Genomic DNA, 20,746 nt, shown 5'->3' with positions numbered 1-20,746 from the left:
AGGAATTCGAATTGCGCCAATATGAAACACATTCGTAAAACTAAAACAATCTGCTGCACAATTCATATGAACCCTACTTAAGCTCATCAATTAGATTCATTCTTCTAGTTTGGTACTTGGTCTAGGTAGGTAGACGTCTCGATCAATGGAAATGACAAGCAAATAGATGTCCGCCAATAAGTTTGAGCAGGTTACGTACTAAATCAAACAGAAGACCTCAAGTGAAACACTAAATGCACAAATCCATAAAACAAACTAGTAGTTACTAGTTCCTTTCTTGATGCATCAGAAATTTGGAATCCTAACCGGTCATAAGTCATTGTCCCTCTCAGATGAATTATATGAAGATACTAATCATGTCTTGGATAGCATTGTATGTTGATTATGCTCACGAGGGTCAAAATTGGTTTTCAGATGGCCCATTCCATTTTGTATGGAGAGAGCATTCAAAGAATTTAGAAATCTGAAACAAAAAATGTACCAACACATGCCAGAATGTAAATTGTAAATGTGTGTGTTGGCAGATCTTAGTTCATAAACGCATAACAGGTGGTAAATTACATATCACGATTAAGAGCTAACCATATCCACTAAATCAAAAGGACAGGTAGATGAAGCATGGCAGATTCGGAAGAAACAAGAAAATTCTCCAATTATCATAAAAAGATTCTAAATGAGCAAAAATGGCAGGAGAAAAGTAGTACAAAAATTAATAGACGACTCAATCCAGCTTTATCCTGTCCAGGTCATTGATTGCCGCTTCAAGCTGCAACCAGAAGAAAATAAGGAAAGAACAAGTTAAAAAAGGAATAAAGTTGAAGGGGAGTTATTATTAACAAACCTATAATGTTAATCTACACCTAAAATAATGGTATCATCTTTCTGCAAGGTGAGTGTACTTTGACATTGTGAGTGCTAAAAACAATATAGCCAAACAGGATAGAAAAACACTGAATTGTGCATACCTTCACAATCTGACGCAAGAAGTAATCCCCATATCTTTTTGGTGGTTTTGAGTCAGTAACGTAAACCCAATCCTGCACCAAAATGATTTAGAGCCATTTTCCCCATACACTCAATATATACAACTCATTGCAATATACATTCCTAGAGATAAGCCGAACAACTTAATTGGTAATCTCATCTGATGGAGATTTCTAATACGGAGACAGCAATAAATAAAGGACTCTACTGATAACACTGTTCCAGATCCTCAGAGGCTGTTGAGTAATAATCATCTACCGAAAAAAAAAAATATCACATGAGCCAAGTGCCCAGGGGTCCCTCTAGTTTCCAGAAATCTACAGGATTGTCTATATATATGCCCAAGGACATGCAGACCAACGCCTAACCATAATTTTCAATCAACAAGATGAGAGAACATAGAAGAAATTTAACATACATCATCCATATAGAAATCCACATCAGCATTGGAAATGGTCTTTCCATCAGTGTCAACTGAATGTGTCTTGTGTTTGTATGTTAGCAAGATAGTCCTGTACAGCAGTAAAAAAATCACATTATTATAACAGCACAGTACATTCAGATAAGACAGCTACAAGAAAATCCTGATCAAGCACCACCTCAACTTAGATTCATCCACTTCCATGTACTTGGCAAGGTTCCCAAGAGAGATGGAAGAATAGACTTTCAAGAAAGTCCGAACACCTGACAATAACTGTTGCTGCTTCACTTCATACAGAAACAGTTTCAACTGAAGTCTATACGCATCCTGGAAAATTTGGAAACAAATTTTATTACACAAACAACTGAGAGAGAGAGGGCATGTAATGCTTAAAACAGAGATAGACCTTCATATCTAATGATAAACTTTCACCATTGTTTCAAATATCTCAGGAGCTGATACTCCAATAGAATCATAAACTGATTATAAATACTTGAGCTATTCTCTGATAAAGCTCATAACATTAGGTATTGAATCAGTAAGAAATACTCAAGTGACACAATTTTGTTCTCAAATAAAGCAGGTATTTGTGTCCTTAAATGGTAAAATTTGCAGACAGGATGTTTCAGTTTTCCATGTAATTCAATAGGCTTATGTAACTTGTGCTAATCCCTTTTACCAACTATATGATACAGCACCCATTGTCATGAGACCATTTTGCATTTTGGAGAATTGCAAATTGGCGGTTGAAACATTTCCACGATCTATGGCACTACATACCTGGTTGTAATTAACAAGAGGCTCCTCAAAACTGGGAGCAGAAGGAGTAATGAACTTAGGACATGCATAGGAGAAGAGCTCATCATAGATAGTAAATGCTTCATCATCATATCTTTGCATTCTGATCATCTTTTCACCATACTTCTCACGCAACTGAGAGTTCACCGTTTCTTCAACAAGCTTAACCTGGGGACATAGTGATAGGCTAATTGCCAGCAGGGCATACATCTGCTCATTCTTTTTCAGTATCTGCTCATATTGTGGAGATTTCTGATGATATTGCTTGGTCTTATAAATGTACAATAGAATCTTATTGAATTCCCGAATTGCCTCCACATACCTATGAAAAACAAAAATACTCAGTAAGGCTTCATAAACAAGTTTTCACACCAACACTTGCACTTCAGCCTCATCTTATTTACATTATTGCACAACATGAAATCAAAGGCATCATACCTAATATTGAATTATTGATTAATAAATAAATACAGATACTAGGACAGGTTTGATCACAATGAACAAACGACGAGAAGCATCTTACCTCCGCAACATAAGATTGGCAAAACCATAGTGATATATGGTGGTAATGTGGCTTCCAATCACACTCACATAAACCCCTTGCTGAGTAATGTCAATGGGTTGCAAGCATTTCAGACCAGTATGATAATCCCCCAAAAGACAATGCACTCGCAGCAACCCCACCATGCTGAAATACCCCAACACCTTCAACACATTACTCCCACCGTTATAATCATACCCATCCGTCGCAGTAAATTGCTCCAGCCCTTCCTTCTCCTGCTCCAGAATCTGAATAATCGCCGACTTCTCCACCAGAGCTTGCAAGAAGTTAAGCACTCCATACACATTCCAAGCCTGCAAACACAACACCAATCCCTCAATTCCAACCTCACTGTCCTAAACTTATCCGAAATTCAACATTTCACAATCCGAAAACTTACACAAACCTATCCAAAATTCGACATTTCGCAATCCGAAAATATACACAGAAATAAATAAATTGACTGACCTGATCGAACTGCCTGAGAAGAGCAATCTCCTGCTCAGTCTTGTTCTTCATCTTGGCCCGATACTGGCAGAAGCTCTGAAACTGGTACACAAACTCGTCCACCATGTCCCACAGCCACTGATTCGGCAGCTGCATATTCACGACGCCGTGGAGCACCACCTGGAATAGGCTACAGTAATTGTCCCAGGAGTCGATCCTCTGCTTCAGCGTCGGCTGGAGCCGAGCGTAGAGGTGGCGGAACCACATCTCGCGGTAGAGGAGGCAGAACACGTGGTCGTTGTCGACGTAGTGCGCGACGGCGTCGACGGAGGGCCACGGCGTGTCCTTGAAGAACCGCTCCGATATGGCCTGGAACGAAGTCTCGTACATCTGGTGGATCTCGTAGACGTTCTTCTCGCGGATGTGGCGGTAGAGATGGACGACGAAGGATTTCACGGAGTCAGGGACGTGGTTCGGGTCGTACCCGGGCTCCTGCGACGGCGCGTCGGAGGAGGCTTGGCGGTGAGTCGCCGATGGCTCGTCGAAGTCGTACGCCGCCATGGTTGGTCCGCAGCTTGGGAATTCGAGCTGAGAAGGTTGGAAAAGGGAGGATGGGAGTCTCAGTCGCAGCAGAGACGGTGAGTGAGTGAAGCGCAAAAGGATATTAGGGTTTTACACTTCTAACTGGGCCCACCGGGTCACGATCCGGATCTCCCAGGATTTGGATTTAGTTTGGGCTTCGGATTCTTTATTGAAAGCCCAATAAAGACCCAAAGAAGACCCAAAGGCTAAACAGTTCACTTTCGAGTTGATTGTGTCTCTACACGTCATATGGATGGCTAAGACTAGACATACATGGATCGTGTAATTGTACCGTCGTGTACACTACGATCGGAATCGGATGACAGGTTTTGCGTGCGATAATTATGCCGTGTTTCAGTTACAGTTGGGTTTGGAAACAGTAAAGAAGATAGAAAAGTACTCAGAAAAGTGACCGTAGTTCTCATATGATCTATATCTCTGGTTGCTTACCAGGCTAAATCATCTCAATCCATAGTAGAATCTCCATAACTCAACAAACAAAACTTTGCCCCATCAACTTCGAGTACAAGTGTTTGATCTCGAAAACCTGAGCAAGAGACTTGCAACAAACGGCTGGGTTTTCATTTTCAGACACTGGTTTGATATTCACAGACTATTCAAGATTGCCAAAGTGCGGACAGATTACAAAATGGACATCATCCTCACTCTTGCATTCACTCATGTTACATCATCAGTTGAACCAATTTCAAGCTGGCAGATTTGATCAGCCAAAGTCGAACTTTTACTACTCTAAACCTCTTCTGCTAGTGTGGAAAAAATTTCCAGGAAGCTTCGGTGCCAAAGGCCTCACTTCGCATGTTAGAGTTGGTGTAGTTGCATGAGGAAGAACCTAATAATTGTCAGGTTCATCTTCTTCATCGGATGATAAGAGTGAGGAGCCCATCCATGTTTTAAACCCTTCATCAACCCGCCTTTCCACGTCTGGTGTCACTTCCACTGGACTCTCTAACATTTCAAGCCCCAAGTTTCGGCTACCAAATTCCCCTTCGTCAAGGATTACAGCTGCTCTCCTTCTTAGGAAGAAGGCAGTCCCTCCATACAGAATAGCAAGCCCCCAAATGGCAATCTCATAGCACCAGAATAGAGGCACAGAGCAGTAGCTTCCCCCTAATGTGAGAAGAGTTGTACCAAGAAACAAGGCAAGAAGACCAAATATGATAGCAAAGACAGCATTCAGAATTGATAGACATCGTACCCCACCTGCAGATTACAATTGAGAGTTCAAACATCACTTACTGCAGTTTCTCATGCCACACCACGCCTTTTTGGCCGAAATTCAATGACAAAAACAAATTGACACACCATTCATTTTCAATTTTTTACTCTGTAACATGAGACTTTGAAAGTTAATTGATTGTCTTGGGAAACAAAAGTTTTAAACAGCCATATGCAATACAATAGTAACATTACTTTCTCAAAAGTAAAACTTGGTTGCAGAGGTAACACCATTACAACAGTAAAAGCCAAGAAGATGAACTACATTATGTAATCTGAAATAACATGATAAGATGACATGGCTAATACGGTCACAAGAAATGGCAACTGTATTTTCCAATCTGTATGCTTATGCAAGGAGCCTAATAAGGATATGGGAAATCTTAAGAAAGCAATACAAGGAATTACTTAGAGCTATCTTCAATAAACAAAGAAAGTGTTGTTCCGCCAAACAAATTAGCTGTAAGAATCCTTGAATCACTTTCTCTACCCCGACTAATTTGTAACTAAATGAAGTATCAGCAATTTGTACTTTTGTAGCAGATTAGATTCTCTATACAGACATACTATCAGCATGAAAGAAGAAACATGTATTACAAATTGAATATCATTTAACAGAGAGAAAGAGTATTACCTCTTTTTGAAGCACAGTAATTATTCTCAACTACCATTAAGCATCCATTCCTTGCAGGGGCAGAATACGCGACTGTGATTCCTGCAACCAGATTGAAACTATGAGAACATGAAATCCATTTAGCACATCCAGAACAAACATTGCCCTGAAAAATAATTAGATACAGTCCGTGTAGACCATATCAAAGGAACCAATGTCCCTTCCACAACAGTATGTATACCTTGCACAAAAATCTACATTGAAGATTTCAACTAGAACCTCACGTCATATACAGTCTCTTTGCGGCAGAGGTCTCATATAGAATCTATCAGGTGACTCTTGGGTTTGATACATTTTCCTTCATTGCTTAAAGAGAACTTTCTACTCGCAATACAGAATACTAAAACTACCCACATGTACTAATAACAAGCATATCATACATTCCAGGCAGATGCAACCCTCTGGAAATATGGGGTGCACGGCGTGCACCTACTATCCTAAGAGCATCTTAAGTCCTTCAATCAACTAAAATCATCTAGCATCCTATACAAAGCTATCAAGTTGATATAAAAAAGATCTATCCACCACGCCGAAACTATAATCGATAACTCAGATAGATATCAATGCCGATATTTCGAAATCGTCTTGTGAACTCATCAAAACATCATTTCTTGATGCACGCATTGACTAAATATTCCATTCAATGAAAAACACAATCTAATTTGCTATCTCTCTCTTGTTTAGCCTTCAATTTCTAACGTCACAGTGAAATCAAATCTAATGAGCTTAAGAGTTTCTTACCGGCGACGAGATACACCACCGTGGCCAAGAAAATGATCATGGAGGGAATGAACACCACCATCCAATAGTAATCCACAGTCTCCTGGTCCGTCAGAGAAAACGCACCACTAAACGAATCGGAATCGCCGCCTCTCACATTCATCGGCAGCGAATTAAGCCTCCGGTCGTCGCCGCACAACGGCCGCCGGGACGCGTCGGCCGGAAACACAATGTTCAAGCTGATAACCGCGCAGACGAAGATCGCAAGGCAGATGAAAGCCACGGACGCCATCAACATCGGCCTCTGGAGCTTCCCCCAGGCTCGGTCTTCTTCCCGGAGGCACTCGTACTCGCGCTTGGGCATGAACGCCTGGCGAAGCGCGTCGCCGATTATCTCCATCTGAAATCAGTCGCCGTTCGGCAAAACCCTAACGGTTCGAATGGGTGTAAATCTCGGAGGAGTTGTTGAAGCAAAACCCTAGGGATTTTACGATTTGGCCCCCAAATCTGGGGCGAGTGATCCGAATTGAGGAGTGTGATTTGGGAAGTTGAGAATTCGAAATTAGAAAATGGGTAAACCCTAAGAAATGTCAAAGGGAGTTGAGAAGTGTGATTTGGGATAAAGATGAGCACCGCTTTTTACGCAAATCTCCGAGTGAGATTTGGCGGGGTTGGCTGTGCGGTGGCGCGTATACTTCTACCAACTGCGTGGGTCGTTAAGATGTCCAGTGAATTGGTAGGTCCTATGCGTTAAGCCGTTAAATAATAGAATTAGAAACCGTTAACGGAGTCACTATGGAACCCCTAACCGTTAAAAATTTAATTTCTAGGCCTATAAAGTATTTAGTTAACATTATCTAAAAGTATTAACTAGAAATTTTTTCTTTTGCTTTGGTTTCGTTAAGAATATGTACTTTAAAACAAAAAAAATTGATGATATAAAGATTCTTGAAATATTATGTTCGATTTAAATTTTAAAATGATTCGAATATGTTTCACTAACATAAAAATAGACAAACTACATTACTTATAGGTTAAACTTATATCTTAAAAAATTTAAGAATATATCTGAGCGTAATACTTTATGATTTTCTATTTTTTATATGAAAAGATACGTATTGTTTAAGATGAAAGGCTTGATTAGCCCACAACAAATTGTAAACTTGCCTAGTAATCATAAACAAAGTAAAAACACATCGGAGAATCAAACAGTGAAATGTAACACAACAAACACATTAGCATTGTAATCACATTTAGCCCCTGAAATGGCCTTGCAGCGGTCCATGAAGGTTAGTCCCCTAATCTCCAAATTAGCCCTTTCAAGAAACCGAGTGTAAGATCCACGCGCCACCAAGAAAACGAGGTGATATCCATGTCACTCTATAATTGCTACTATAACAGGACCCACCGTTCATATGATACAAAAGAAAATACAAACAGCTGACTATTATTTTTGTTTTCTTCTGCTTCCCAGTAGTAGATGAAAATGAACTTGCCAACATAAACCCAGTCAATATCTAAAGCTCAAAGCTCCTGAAGCATTAACTCTGATCGCTTCCATGGCTTCCCTCCAATTTTTCTCTATACCCGTCTCGCGAAACCCACATATTACCAGAAAACCAGTTGAACATCCTTCACCTAGTTTGCGTCTAATTCCAAGAAACCTTGCATTTTTAGGACCTGGGTTACGTTATATTCACCACGGCTCAGCCAAAGATATCAAATCTATCAGAAGCTCGAACCGAACCGAAGCTGTGACTGGTAAAATTAACTCAAATTCACTCTTTCTTTTTTGTCGAAAATAATCACTCTTAAAACGATGATATTGATCTCTGGTAATTTACTTGAAGATTACAGCATTCAAGTCTCTGATGTCCCACTGCTGACTAGCTCAGAGGTCCTTTTCTCTCTCCCTTTTCTTTTAAGAATCCTTGCGTAGTTGCATTTTAAGCTTCAATGCTCCTATTATAATCCATAAGAGTGTCACGACAGTTGGTTCGACAATTCTGGTGTCTTATGTACTAAACTGTGATTCAGTGATTGAAATATACACATTGTGATCGAAAAATGGCAACGATTTTGTTGAAGGTTTTGATTTTATTTCTTCGTCTCTAGAAAGGCAATGGAAAGGCTAAAAATAAACCGCGAAAATCGAAAGGGTACACAAGAGTTTCTAGCCATGTATTCTAGCATTTTTGGAGGAATTACAACAGATCCAGCTGCTATGGTGATTCCTATTGATGATCACATGGTCCACAGAGGGCATGGGGTTTTCGACACTGCTGCTATAAGGGATGGGTCAGTGACTTGCTGCTTAACCATTCAATACATCACTTTAAATTTGTAGGATCTTTAATGTTCTACAACTGGATATTCAGTGCTTTTGAATGTTTACATTAAAAAAGATCAATGATTTTATGTTTGTGTATTTGTCTACATTTTAGATATTTGTACGAGCTGGACCAGCACATTGACCGTATTTTGAGGTCAGCATCCATGGCCAAAATTGGCCTAGCGTTTGATCGAGAAAGTATTAGGAGAATCCTCATACAAACAGTGAGTGCTTCTAAGTGCAAAACAGGATCACTAAGGTACTGGCTCTCGGCAGGACCTGGTGATTTTCAGTTATCTCCATCTGGCTGCGATCAGCCAGCTCTTTATGCTGTGGTAGTCCAAGACAAATCGCCTTTTAGTTCGAAGGGTGTTAAAGTAGTAACTTCGTCGATCCCTATAAAACCACCCCAATTTGCGGTTATGAAGAGTGTGAATTATCTTCCAAATGTGCTTTCAAAGATGGAGGCTGAAGAAAAAGGTGCCTTTGCAGCGATTTGGCTGGATGGTGACGGATTCATTGCCGAAGGCCCTAACATGAATGTGGCTTTTGTTACAAAAGATAAGGAACTTCTGATGCCTCCATTTGACAAAATACTTAGTGGCTGCACGGCTAAGCGAGTTTTGGCGCTTGCAGAAGGCCTGGTGAAGGAGGGTAAGCTTCAGGGAGTGAGAGTTGAAAATGTGACTGTTGAGGAAGGGAAGAAGGCAGTTGAGATGATGCTTATTGGCAGTGGAATTCTTGTTCGTCCTATAGTGCAATGGGACGAGCAGATCATTGGTGATGGTAAGATCTAAGAACTTAATTTCACTGTGCTAAGTAACCTTAAATACTTAATTGACTTAAACACAAGGCATACAGTGCACTTCTTTTTTCATACATTAACTGAATTGGCCACATACACTTCGCACCAAATATCTGCATAAGTTTTCTACTTTCAATGTTCATGCTGCTGAGCCTGTTCAGAGTCTTTCCTTAAAGACTTTGGCTTTCTTTTCCCAGCTTTCATTATAAACTAGCAATGTTCACCGTGATGCTATTGCAGCTGCCGTCCTCTAATAATCGTGTTTTAGTAATGGGGTCATCTTTATGTCCTCCAAAGTTTATCCAAACATACATATCTTTAAAACATAGTTTGCGAACTTTGATTCCTCGAAGTTTCTTATCATTGCATTTTGGTCCATGTCGAACTGGTGTTGCTTATGACATGCTTTTTGAATTCATGACTAACCATGCTTGCTTCTTATTTACAGGCAAAGAAGGATCCTTGACTCAGATTCTCCTGAATCTTATCATCAAAGACATGGAATCCGGCCCCCTTACTGTTCGAACACCTATTCCTTACTAGCTGACACTGTCTGATACTTTCAAACCTGTTGAAATTTCAAGCACCGGAAACCAGTCATTACCCAAATCTGATATTTCTATTTACTGTACACTTTGGAGCTCTGCTCTCTTGTAATTTCAGACTAATAAAGGCAGTTTATATGTGCGGAGCTTCATTCTTCCAGCCATTACAGCATCATTACTGTTGAGAGGTCAAACTTGGATTGCTGGGATTGAGAATGAGACTATTTATTCCTGGTTTCAAGCTCAAATTTGGTGACCGGATACACAATCAAACAAAATTATTCAATAATATTTCGGATAAACCAAGAGGAATTACTAAATAATTTACTGCAATGATGCTTAATACAGAGAGAAAGTGATTTTAGATAGTGAAATTAAATCTAGTGGAGCATATGTTACGCTCTGCATAGTTGTTGCCTAAGTTGGGGATTATTCCTAATTGCAAAAGGGATCGATGCTTGTCTGTTTTGTTCTCACCTTTCTGTGTTTGAGAATATTTGTTTTGATCCAGTAGTGGGGCGGTTATCTGAGACTAGACGTTGAAAATCTCCTATATAATTATCGCCACTTGTTTCTTTGATGGAGATTTGTGTTTGGATTTTCTGTATGCTTAGCAGGTTGGAGATTGAGATGATGATATCAAAGATTGATGCATCAAAAGTTGGCACAAAGTGATGGGCTTGACTTTGTTTTATTCAAATTTGTGTTGCCAAGTGAAAACAACACGAGTTTCTATTTGAAACAAGGAATATTGATCGTTTTAGTTTATTTAATTAAAAAACGAGCATAATTTGTTTATGATCGCATACGAACACACGAGGTTGAGTTATATAAAATTTTAACAAGACATGTTCAGGTCGAGAAGGCAATTCTTGCACAATCAAGCGAAACAGACTTTGAATATAAAACATTAACTTGAAGAGTGAGCCTTGTTTAAAGTTGATTAGTTTCATTGATCATCAATGGAGAGATGATTAGGAACAATGGAAGCCTAATCAGAAACAAATACTAAAATGATAAAGTCGGTGACGTTAGACTTAACGGAAGTTTAACAGTCAACCGCTGATAACAGAGGTAGGTCAAACAAACGGTGCACCCCAACTACACCTCTTTAAGGCCCGCGAGCCCATTACGTGGACGTCCCTGATTGGCAGTCAAATTACTTCCCTCACCGAAAGGAAAAAGCAAGAAAAATCGGTTCTTCAACAGAAAAGAAGAGAAAGAAAGAACAGAAGCCAGAGCGATCTCACAGACTCTGAGAGAGAGAGAGAGAAAGAAGAGAAGAGTTTACAGAGAGAGAAAGAGAAAGCCGCCGGAATATTCCTTAAGATATCGGCGATCCTGCCGGAAGGAGTTTACGGTGATCGGAGGCGCGGTTTGGTGTTCGGATCCGGCGAGGAGCGAGGATGGTGAATTCTATGGTGGAGCGCGCCACGAGCGACATGCTCATCGGTCCTGATTGGGCGATGAACATCGAAATCTGTGACATATGCAACCACGACCCTGTGTATGTGCCGCACTGGATTCTAATCTCTCTCTGATTTTGCTTAGCTTGATTTCTAGTGTAATCTGTATATTGAATGTGTGTGATATAATCTGGCATATGGATTTTTGGAATCTAGATAAGTAATGGTGGAGTTTGAAACGGTCGTTGAATTTTGATCCAACAGTGGATGAATGGAAATGTGAGGATAGAATTGCAGAAAGCTAGAATTTCATGTTTTATTACTAGTTGTTTTTCTTTGGATCTAGCGGCGAGCGGTGCGATTTAGTCCTGGATTTTGTTTGTCCGCATTTGTGCTTCGATTCGATGTGTAGTAATAAGTTTTCGAATGAGGATTGATTTGTGTGTACTAGTGAGCTGAATGTGTCACAATGGGAGGGGTTTCCGATTTGTTTCATGGTTTGTTTGTGTGTATTGTCATGATACAAGTGAATTAAGCATGGGAGAGGGTGCAAAGTGATGTGAGTCGAAACTGTGATGTATATGTTAGTGTATGTGCTGTTCTTAAGATTGAATTTATGGTGATAGAATAGGTGTATTGAATGTTCTCCCTTGGTCTTCTATGTATCAGGCAAGCAAAGGATGTTGTCAAAGGTATAAAGAAGCGTCTTGGAAGTAGGAATTCAAAAGTTCAACTTCTTGCCCTTACTGTAAGCTCCTGAGATCTTGTTAGTTTAAAAATGTTTGCTGGCTAATTTTATATTATATTAGTAAGCGTTTTTGAGTTGTCATAACAAAATATGCGGATGCTAAGTTAGTTAGTGCCTGTAATGTTAACGACATGTGTATGCTTTTACTTTGGTGGAGTCCGACATGATATCAGCTCCTGGCCAGTTCCTGTTAGTCTTCATTTAAGTATTAGTTAGAACAAGAATATAAAATGAATGCTGTGCTAGGATAAGTTGGCAGATTTAAAATTTAGATGTAATATGGATAATTTGTTTGGCTGCTGAAATTGCACTAAATTGTATGTTAGTCTCGTATATTTTAGATGCTGCTGATACCCTCATGACTGTTGTTGTATTTAACGGCTTTGTATTACAGAGGTCTAAACTTGGTTTTGTTTTGGTCTGCTTGCTTTATTCTAGCTGTTGGAAACAATTATAAAGAATTGTGGAGATATTGTTCATATGCATGTAGCAGAGAGAGACCTCCTCCATGAGATGGTGAAAATAGTAAAAAAGAAGGTATATATGCCTCTTCCATGATTTGGTTGCTTCATAATGCTTTCGCTATTCACTTCCGTTGAAGATTTCTGATGGCATATATGATGCAAATTTGCAGCCGGACTATCATGTCAAAGAGAAGATACTGATTCTGATAGATACCTGGCAAGAAGCTTTTGGTGGCCCTAGAGCAAGATATCCACAATACTATGCTGCATACCAGGAATTGTTGGTATGTTCTCAAAAGATGTAACCTGAAGCATCAATTTATAAGAAAAAAAGGTCAAAACTCAACACCATGAGCATTGACAAAGCAATAATGTGCAGGAAATTGTTACTTCATTCCTTAGACGCAGTTGTAGTGCTTGTTTGTTCAACACTGTCTGACTTAAATGAGTTCTTGATTTCAGCGTGCTGGAGCAGTATTCCCTCACAGATCTGAGGCCGCTGCTCCTGTATTCACACCTCTGCAGACACAACCATTGTCATCACTCCCTCAAAATTTGCACAATCCAGATCATCCAAAAGATATACCTGAGCCTTCTAATGAGCCCGAGTTCCCAACATTAAGGTACATATTTACCTCCTCCTTTTCTGAACTTATGCTAGCTTCATGAACATTCTGTCAACATAATATCGGTTCTTTGAATTCAAAATGGTATTGAGTGGATTGAGTAGTGTTTGCCAGGTCTTTTGTTGACTAGTGTGGCAGTTCTTTTTCCTCCTTTAATATATGCTAGGTTCTGATTGAATGATTTCAATACTTCATTACGAATTCTGTTTTGTCACATGCTGTATTGGGATTTATTAGATCATCAAGTGCTTTGAAGATACATGCAATGAATGCATTTGTTAGGTTGTTTGGTTTGCTCTTGTGTTTCATTTCTTTCGTGTTTATGCGTCAGTGCAATTGATGTTTCATCTTTGCTGGAAAGTGGTTTTGGGGGTGGGGGAAGGTTTAGAGTTTAGAGGGTTGGGGATGTTGGTGTATTTTCCGATTACTTGCATCTTTGATGGGTGAGAGAAGGATATGTGTCCCATTCTAATAGTATGAACGTTTATCCAAACTCTAAGAAATCAGCAGCAGCAAGCTCCATGACAAAAGCAGTCAATATGAAAGTCAGCATGAGGATTATTACTAATTCTTTATGAAATGTATAGTCAGATTTTTGTACGTTATCACTTTTGTTGTTCTAACAAAAAAATTTGGTTGTCAGCTTGACTGAAATTCAGAATGCACGGGGTATTATGGATGTCCTGTCGGAAATGCTAAGTGCTATAGATCCAGAGAACAGAGAGGTACATCTTTGATTCTGATTATGAAAAAAAGAATGTTACAATGTAATATTAATTAATCAAAAACTTTTGCTGTATATACTTAGTAGTAGTGCTTTGCCTTAGTTATGCAATATATACAATCACTTCTGAATCAATCTAGATCCCTTTGGTGTCAAAGAGGAAACTTCTAAAATGCTATTGAACTGGTTAAAACTCACCGGGTATATATGCTGAAATACATAGTGGAGTATTTTGTTATCTTGATATTGAGGAGTTTAAAATTGAATGAAGCAGTCTGCTGTTACTCCTAACAAAGTATTTTTCTGTTACAGTATAATATATCATAGCTTTCCAGACTAAACCTACTTGGCTGAATCTATTTGGATCTATTTTCCCCTGGGTACTTCATCTAAGAGTAACTGTGACATGAAGTAGGAAGATTTTGTATAGATTTGGAACTTCTATTATCTTCCGTTGCAAGTCTAAACTTTTCTCACATTTAATTATCATCTGCAGGGGCTTAGACAGGAGGTTATTGTTGATTTGGTTGAACAGTGTCGTACATATAAACAAAGGGTGGTACACCTTGTTAACTCGACTTCGTAAGTCCCCACTGTTTACATAGATTGATACCATGTAACATAAAAAAATGCAAAGAACTCTTAAAGACATTACGAGGACGTGTTATGTTGATTTTATCTTATTTTCGATAACTAGTTGCAATTGTAATCGAGAATTCTTTACTTATCACACTTTCTTTTTCAGGGATGAATCACTACTATGTCAAGGACTAGCACTGAATGATGACTTGCAACGTCTTCTAGCCAAACATGAAGCCATTGCTTCAGGCAATCCAGTTCAACCAGATAAACCCAAGGCTGGACCTTCTGGAAAACTTGTAGATGTCGGGGGTCCTCTTATTGACACTGGAAGTAATGACAAACAGCTTGATGGGAGGTAATTGGATTTGCAACAGATTAACAGGCTTTTTCTTAATATAGGACTAATCCGTCATTAACAACCGAAGAATTTAACCTGTAGGCCTTTTTTTAGTATAGGACCAGTCCGGTATTCTCTTAACACTGTCTGAACTGTCAGTATTTTTGACTTCTTTCCACAGATCCACTTCAAGTGCTGGTGCAAGCTCGAACCCACTTAATCAGTTATTACTTACTGGACCTCCAACTACTAATGGTGCAACTCCTACGACAAAGGTCGATCCCAAGATGGATCTTCTTAGCGGAGATGACTTTAACTCACCGAAGGCAGATTCACTGGCTCTTGTCCCTGTTGATCAGCAGCCAAGTAGTACTTCTGGCTCCAATGCCCTTGTTCTTATGGACATGTTTTCTGATGGGAATAGTGCCCCAAATCCTGTTAATACACATCCTCCTCATGCGGGCAACCAAACCAGTCCATTAAACGCACAATTTCAACAGCAGCGGAATTTTCAAGGTACACAAGGGGGAATTCACCCAAATGGAAATGTCCCAAACATGGGAGCACCTCAGTATGAGCAGTCACTGTACGCGCAAGGTGGTGGTCCTGCTTGGAATGGTCAGATTATGCAGCAACAGCAGCAGCCGCCTTCGCCAGGATATGGTGCACATTAATATACTTTAGGCGTTTTGTCTCATTGTTGTTTTGTGTAGCACAAAACAGCACATTGCATTCACATTCTTTTGCATATAGGCAGATGCAATCACAACATGGGCACATCATGATTATGACTTCATCATAATTTTTTACATATAATTAAGATAGAAATGTAAGTCTGATCTCCTGACAGTGCAGAGAAGGGATTTCATAATTGGATTGGGGTTATCTCAACTTGAGAGTCTCCAAGTAACTGGCGGGTGATGTGCCAGCGATTGGTGATTGCATAAGACATAAAGAATCCTTTTGCTTTGTTATTCATCCTATGCTTTAGAATACTGTACTGGGATTTACAATCATCTAACTTCTCACATGATTGGCAGGTTCACCAACCAGTGGATCATTACCACCACCTCCCTGGGAAGCGTCAGCAGATGATGGAAGCCCAGTAGCAGGTTCTCCATATGCACCACCGATGCAAGTCCCTCAAGTGGTTGTCACACATGGACAGGGTGGTTTCCATCCACAGGGACCTCAACGGTCAACTAGTGACCCGGTAGTTGGTATGTACATTCAACCAATTACAAGCAACCATTTGTCAGCAATCAATCAGCAGGTTGCTCCAAGCAGTCAGTTGGGTTTGGCACCTTCTCAACCACTTCAAGGTCCATCTATGGGTATGCTTCCACAGCCACCTAGTCAAGCCAGTAATATGTCATCCACTTACCCTCAACAAATGTATGGCAATCAAATGGTCCCCTATGGCTATGATCAGCAGCAGCAACAACAACAACAATACCTTCAGCAGCAACAGCAACAGCAACAAGGGCAATATTTCCAGCAACATCAACAAGCGCAATACCTTCAGCAGCAACAGCTACATGCGCAATACTATCATCAGCAGCAGCAGCAGCAGGCGCAATATCTTCAGCAGCAGATGCACGGTCTGTCTGTTAATAATAATGGTATGAGAAACTCTTACCAGGCTCCTACATCATCATCGTATGTCCCGCCTAGCAGGCCAGCCAAGCCAGAGGACAAGCTGTTTGGAGACCTTGTTGACTTTGCAAAACTGAAACCAAAACCCACGGGCAGAACTGGTAGCCTCTGAAATTGTTGGTGGTTTTGCGCCCTTTTTCTTCCCATTATTTTGGTCAGCTTAGTTGATTTGCCTTCTCGTTTCTTTTTCCATTTTTGGTCATTTTTCGTTATATATATATATATATATTATTTTTTTTATGGGATTTTGGCTCCAAATTTGGGTTTGTGCTTTGTAAGGCGTTGGGATCATGTACATTCTTTGTAGAAAAAAAATGGAAAACAGAAACCCAACAGAGACGGGAGACCATGTGGATTAGAAATTGAATTTATGAGATTTGCTTCGTTAGTTTACATTTCAAGTAATGGGAACATTGTTTTCCATCATTCTTTTTGTTGGTTGTTACAGTCTTGCCATTGTTTGATCCTATACTTACTAGGGTTTCAACCTGGCATTTTAACCTGCTACCCGTTAACCGCCCGCCAACCGCCCGTTAAAAACCCGCCCATTTTCGCCCCATTAAGGTTTTAGGCCAACGGGCGACAACCCGTTAACAACCCGCTAACTAACGGGGCGGAAACAGGTTGCCCAACGTGTCACGGGCCGACTTTGCGAGGGTGCAAAGAGGACCGTGCGGTACTCGCTAGCCTTTGAAAGGTAGCAAGCCAGCCTTGTGCGCACCTTGCAAAGAACAATGGAAACCACACGATATTAATATGATGCTAGCAACAAGCAAGAACACAGTTTTATATAATTGTGGAGCGAGCTCAAAGAGCGAGCGGGCACTCGAATAAAAAGTTGAAATGATCTCACGGGACACAGATGATTGAATAATTCCTCTCTTTATTGATGGTAAGACGTTAGTAGGGGCTAAAGTACATGTGCTTACCTATACTAGTTCCTTAGTCCAATCGTCGCCGACTAGGAACTCCCCTACAAAGAGCATATCGGCCAAATTCTCACTTGGCTGTGGGAAACATAAAAAAGCCAAGGAGGGCCAAGCTAAATAAAATAATATACAAGGAAAATAGAAATTACAATAATGCCACTTGCACACAAGCAACCAACCATGGGCTTGACTCATGACCCTGGGCAAGGTTGCTTGTGGCATTACATGTCTTGGCCCTAACATCCTCCCCCACTTAAGCTGTCGGCGCTCTCGACGACTGCCTTGGGCTTGAACTTAGCTTGAAGTCTTCAATCTTCTGCTTGAACTTCTTCAGGGCTTCGGCATTCTCCCAACAGATCTCTTCCTCGCCCATCTTCTTCCACTTCACTAAGTACTGCTGCTGGCGCACTGTAACTAGGCGGTCTCCCCGCCCTTGCTCGAACTTGTCAACTACTCTCTCGGCCAGAATCTCTTCTACCTCCTTTGGTTTGTGTGTCTTGAGCTCCACATGCTGTCGAGTAGGCTAGTTGCGGGCTTGATCTTCTGCATCAGACTGGTAAGGTTTGAGGTTGCTGACATGGAAGACAAGGTGAACTTTCATCCAGGCAGGGATGTCGACTTTGTAAGAGCACCGCCCCACTTTCAAAAGGACCGGAAGTGGGCCTTCATACCTCCTGAACAACCGCTTGTCTGTGGAGCGCATAGTCCTGATCTGTTCAGGGAGCAGCTTCACGAGCACCATGTCTCCTTCTCGGAACTCTCGGGGTTTGCGACTCTGATCTGCCCACTTCTTCATTCTCCTCGCAGCTTTCTCCAAGTAACTTCGAGCAATGTCCGCGTTGGCTTTCCACTCTTTGGTGAAGTTGAAAGCCCGCGGGTTTTTCCCCTTGTATACCTCCTGCACCGTATGAGGCAAGAGTGGTTGCTGGCCAGTCACCACTTCAAACGCGCTCTTGTTGGTGGCTGAACTCTTCTTCGAATTGAAACAGAACTGGGCCACATCTAGTAACTCCACCCAATTCTTCATATTTGCATGAACAAAGTGCCTCAAGTATACTTCCAACATTGCATTGAATCTCTCAGTCTGCCCATCCGTCTGAGGGTGATAACTTGAGGAGATGTTGAGTTCAGACCCCAGTAGCTTGAACAACTCTGTCCAAAACGACCCTGTGAACCTAGGGTCTCGATCACTAACGATATTCTGTGGTACTCCCCAATACTTCACCACATGTTTGAAGAAGAGACTCGCTGTGTCTTCTGCCGAGCAATGCTTCGATGTTGGAACAAATGTTGCATACTTCGAGAACCTGTCCACCACGACCAGGATTCCAGATACTTCCCCAACCTTCGGGAGATTGGTAATGAAATCGAGGGAGACACTCTTCCATAGACGAGTGGGTGTTGCCAGCGGCTCCAGCAACCCAGCTGTCTTCTGTCGTTCTACCTTGTCTTGTTGGCAGATGAGACACGTCCTGGTGTACTCCATCATATCGTCTCGCATCTGCGGCCAGTAGTAACCTTGTTTCAGGAGGGCATAGGTTCTGTGCCACCCGGGATGCCCTGCCCATAAGGTGTCATGGCACTCTCGCATCAACATTCTTCGCAATCCATCCACCCGGGGAAGATATGTTCTTCCTCCTTTTGTCTTTAACAAGCCGTCCTCCAACCAGAATCTGCGGCTCTTCCCTTCTCGCACTAGCTTTACGAGGCCTTGAGCCACGGGATCTTTCTCCAAACCAGCCTTTACTCTTTCCTTAATGTCAGTGGCAACTCCACTGCCTGACAAAGTCGCCAGGTTTCGAAGGACCGCAAGGTTGGCCTTGCGGCTTAGGGCGTCCGCAACTTGATTGGTGTACCCTGCTTTGTGCTCAAATTGGAGGTCGAACTCGGCGAGAAACTCTTGCCACCGAGCTTGCTTTGAGGTCAACTTCGGTTGTGTCAGGAAATGACTAACTACAGAGTTGTCTGTCTTCACAGTTAAACTTGCCCCTAGCAAATAGTGCCTCCAAGTCCTCAAACAGTGGATCACAGCCAACATTTCTCTCTCATGGGCTGTATATCTCCTTTCCACTGGTGAGAGCTTATGACTCTCATACGCCACTGGATGCCCTTCTTGTAATAGGACTCCCCCTAGGGCGAAGTCAGATGCATCGGTCTGCACTTCAAATGGTTTGCTCAGGTCTGGCAAGGCAAGAACAGGGATCTTCCATCACAGCCTTCTTCAAGTTCATGAAGGCTTGCTCACAGTCTTCGTTCCAGTCCCACACCACTCCCTTCTTCAAGAGGTCAGTCAAGGGAGTTGTCCCTTCCTGAGTAATTCTTAATGAACCGCCTATAGTAATTAGCCAATCCAAGAAAAGAACGCAGCTCCTTCACATTCTGGGACTCTGCCACTCCTCGATCGCTTGTACTTTCTCCATGTCCATCATGATCCTCCCTCTCTCTATAACATGGCCCAAGACTTAATAGTATCTTGCGCGAAGGAGCACTTTTCACGCTTGACATACAGCTGATGGGCTCGTAACTGTTGAAACACTAGCCTTAGGTGTTCCACATGTTCCTCCAGAGTAGAACTGTAGATCACAATGTCATCCAAATACACCACCACAAATTTGTCAAGGTAACCATGGAAGACTTGGTTCATCAACGTGCAGAAAGTGGCAGGTGCATTGGTCAACCCGAACGGCATCACCAAGAACTCAAAAGCACCATATCGGGTGACACATGCAGTCTTGGGCTCATCTCCTTCTGCTATGCGGACTTGGTAGTATCCCGAGCGGAGGTCCAGCTTGGTAAAATATTTGGCACCACTAAGCTGGTCAAACAAGTCTGCAATCAAGGGAATGGGGTACTTGTTCCGCACGGTGACTTTGTTAAGAGCTCGGTAGTCTACACACAACCTCAAGCTCCCATCATGCTTCTTTTGGAATAGCACCGGCGCACCAAATGGAGCCTTTGAGGGCTGAATGAACCCTGCTTCTAACAGATCTCCCAATTGCTTCCTCAATTCTGCTAGCTCTGGCGGAGCCATTCTGTAAGGGGCCCTTGCGGGTGGTTTTGCACCAGGTAGTAACTCAATCTCATGATCTATGTTTCTCCTCGGTGGCAGCTCCTTTGGGGAGATCTGCCGGCATCACATCCTTGTAACTCTCCAGCACCCCCTGAACTTCTTTCGGCACCACTTCTGGTT

The 20,746-nt window shown here is 41.5% G+C and overlaps 3 protein-coding genes and 1 pseudogene across 4 annotated transcripts; 2 read left to right on the top strand and 2 right to left on the bottom strand.

The window, feature by feature from the left end:
* Positions 1-497: 497 nt before the first annotated feature.
* Positions 498-3,829, bottom strand: LOC101308437 (eukaryotic translation initiation factor 3 subunit L-like). Its single transcript, XM_004291150.1, has 7 exons — positions 3,213-3,829; positions 2,727-3,058; positions 2,186-2,525; positions 1,584-1,732; positions 1,403-1,496; positions 966-1,037; positions 498-766 (listed from the first exon to the last, which is right to left on the bottom strand). The coding sequence occupies exons 1-7, from the start codon at positions 3,750-3,752 to the stop codon at positions 722-724; spliced, it is 1,572 nt and encodes a 523-aa protein (XP_004291198.1). The 5' UTR covers positions 3,753-3,829; the 3' UTR covers positions 498-721.
* Positions 3,830-4,355: 526 nt separating this feature from the next.
* LOC101308147 lies at positions 4,356-7,036 on the bottom strand (annotated as a pseudogene). Its single transcript, XR_184031.1, has 3 exons — positions 6,424-7,036; positions 5,644-5,724; positions 4,356-4,994 (listed from the first exon to the last, which is right to left on the bottom strand). The product of XR_184031.1 is annotated as an uncharacterized LOC101308147 (transcript).
* Positions 7,037-7,944: 908 nt separating this feature from the next.
* On the top strand, positions 7,945-10,247 carry LOC101307852 (branched-chain-amino-acid aminotransferase-like protein 3, chloroplastic-like). The gene is made up of 5 exons (XM_004291149.1): positions 7,945-8,163; positions 8,253-8,299; positions 8,522-8,700; positions 8,847-9,520; positions 9,988-10,247. The coding sequence occupies exons 1-5, from the start codon at positions 7,962-7,964 to the stop codon at positions 10,080-10,082; spliced, it is 1,197 nt and encodes a 398-aa protein (XP_004291197.1). The 5' UTR covers positions 7,945-7,961; the 3' UTR covers positions 10,083-10,247.
* Positions 10,248-11,291: 1,044 nt separating this feature from the next.
* Positions 11,292-16,739, top strand: LOC101307555. The gene is made up of 12 exons (XM_004291148.1): positions 11,292-11,591; positions 12,160-12,238; positions 12,677-12,775; positions 12,873-12,986; positions 13,165-13,325; positions 13,972-14,053; positions 14,549-14,634; positions 14,798-14,989; positions 15,153-15,634; positions 16,012-16,109; positions 16,140-16,416; positions 16,519-16,739. Exons 1-12 carry the CDS (start codon positions 11,491-11,493, stop codon positions 16,737-16,739), a joined length of 1,992 nt encoding a protein of 663 aa, XP_004291196.1. The 5' UTR covers positions 11,292-11,490.
* Positions 16,740-20,746: the final 4,007 nt, after the last annotated feature.

Source organism: Fragaria vesca, linkage group LG2 (genome assembly GCF_000184155.1).
Source record: "Fragaria vesca subsp. vesca linkage group LG2, FraVesHawaii_1.0, whole genome shotgun sequence".
Lineage (NCBI taxonomy): Eukaryota > Viridiplantae > Streptophyta > Magnoliopsida > Rosales > Rosaceae > Fragaria > Fragaria vesca.
This window is presented reverse-complemented; position numbering and strand designations above follow the sequence as displayed.

Bases quoted from the DNA above. Each gene is read 5' to 3' on its own strand.
- LOC101307555 (XM_004291148.1), top strand. From the start codon at position 11,491: ATGGTGAATTCTATGGTGGAGCGCGCCACGAGCGACATGCTCATCGGT. The intron at 14,054-14,548 runs GTACATCTTTGA...TATCATCTGCAG, and splicing joins TAGATCCAGAGAACAGAGAG to GGGCTTAGACAGGAGGTTAT. The intron at 14,990-15,152 runs GTAATTGGATTT...TTCTTTCCACAG, and splicing joins GACAAACAGCTTGATGGGAG to ATCCACTTCAAGTGCTGGTG.
- LOC101308437 (XM_004291150.1), bottom strand. From the start codon at position 3,752: ATGGCGGCGTACGACTTCGACGAGCCATCGGCGACTCACCGCCAAGCC. The intron at 1,733-2,185 runs GTATGTAGTGCC...CAAATTTTCCAG, and splicing joins CTCTTGTTAATTACAACCAG to GATGCGTATAGACTTCAGTT. The intron at 1,497-1,583 runs GTGGTGCTTGAT...ACTGCTGTACAG, and splicing joins GTGGATGAATCTAAGTTGAG to GACTATCTTGCTAACATACA.
- LOC101307852 (XM_004291149.1), top strand. From the start codon at position 7,962: ATGGCTTCCCTCCAATTTTTCTCTATACCCGTCTCGCGAAACCCACAT. The intron at 8,701-8,846 runs GTCAGTGACTTG...TCTACATTTTAG, and splicing joins ACTGCTGCTATAAGGGATGG to ATATTTGTACGAGCTGGACC. The intron at 9,521-9,987 runs GTAAGATCTAAG...TCTTATTTACAG, and splicing joins CGAGCAGATCATTGGTGATG to GCAAAGAAGGATCCTTGACT.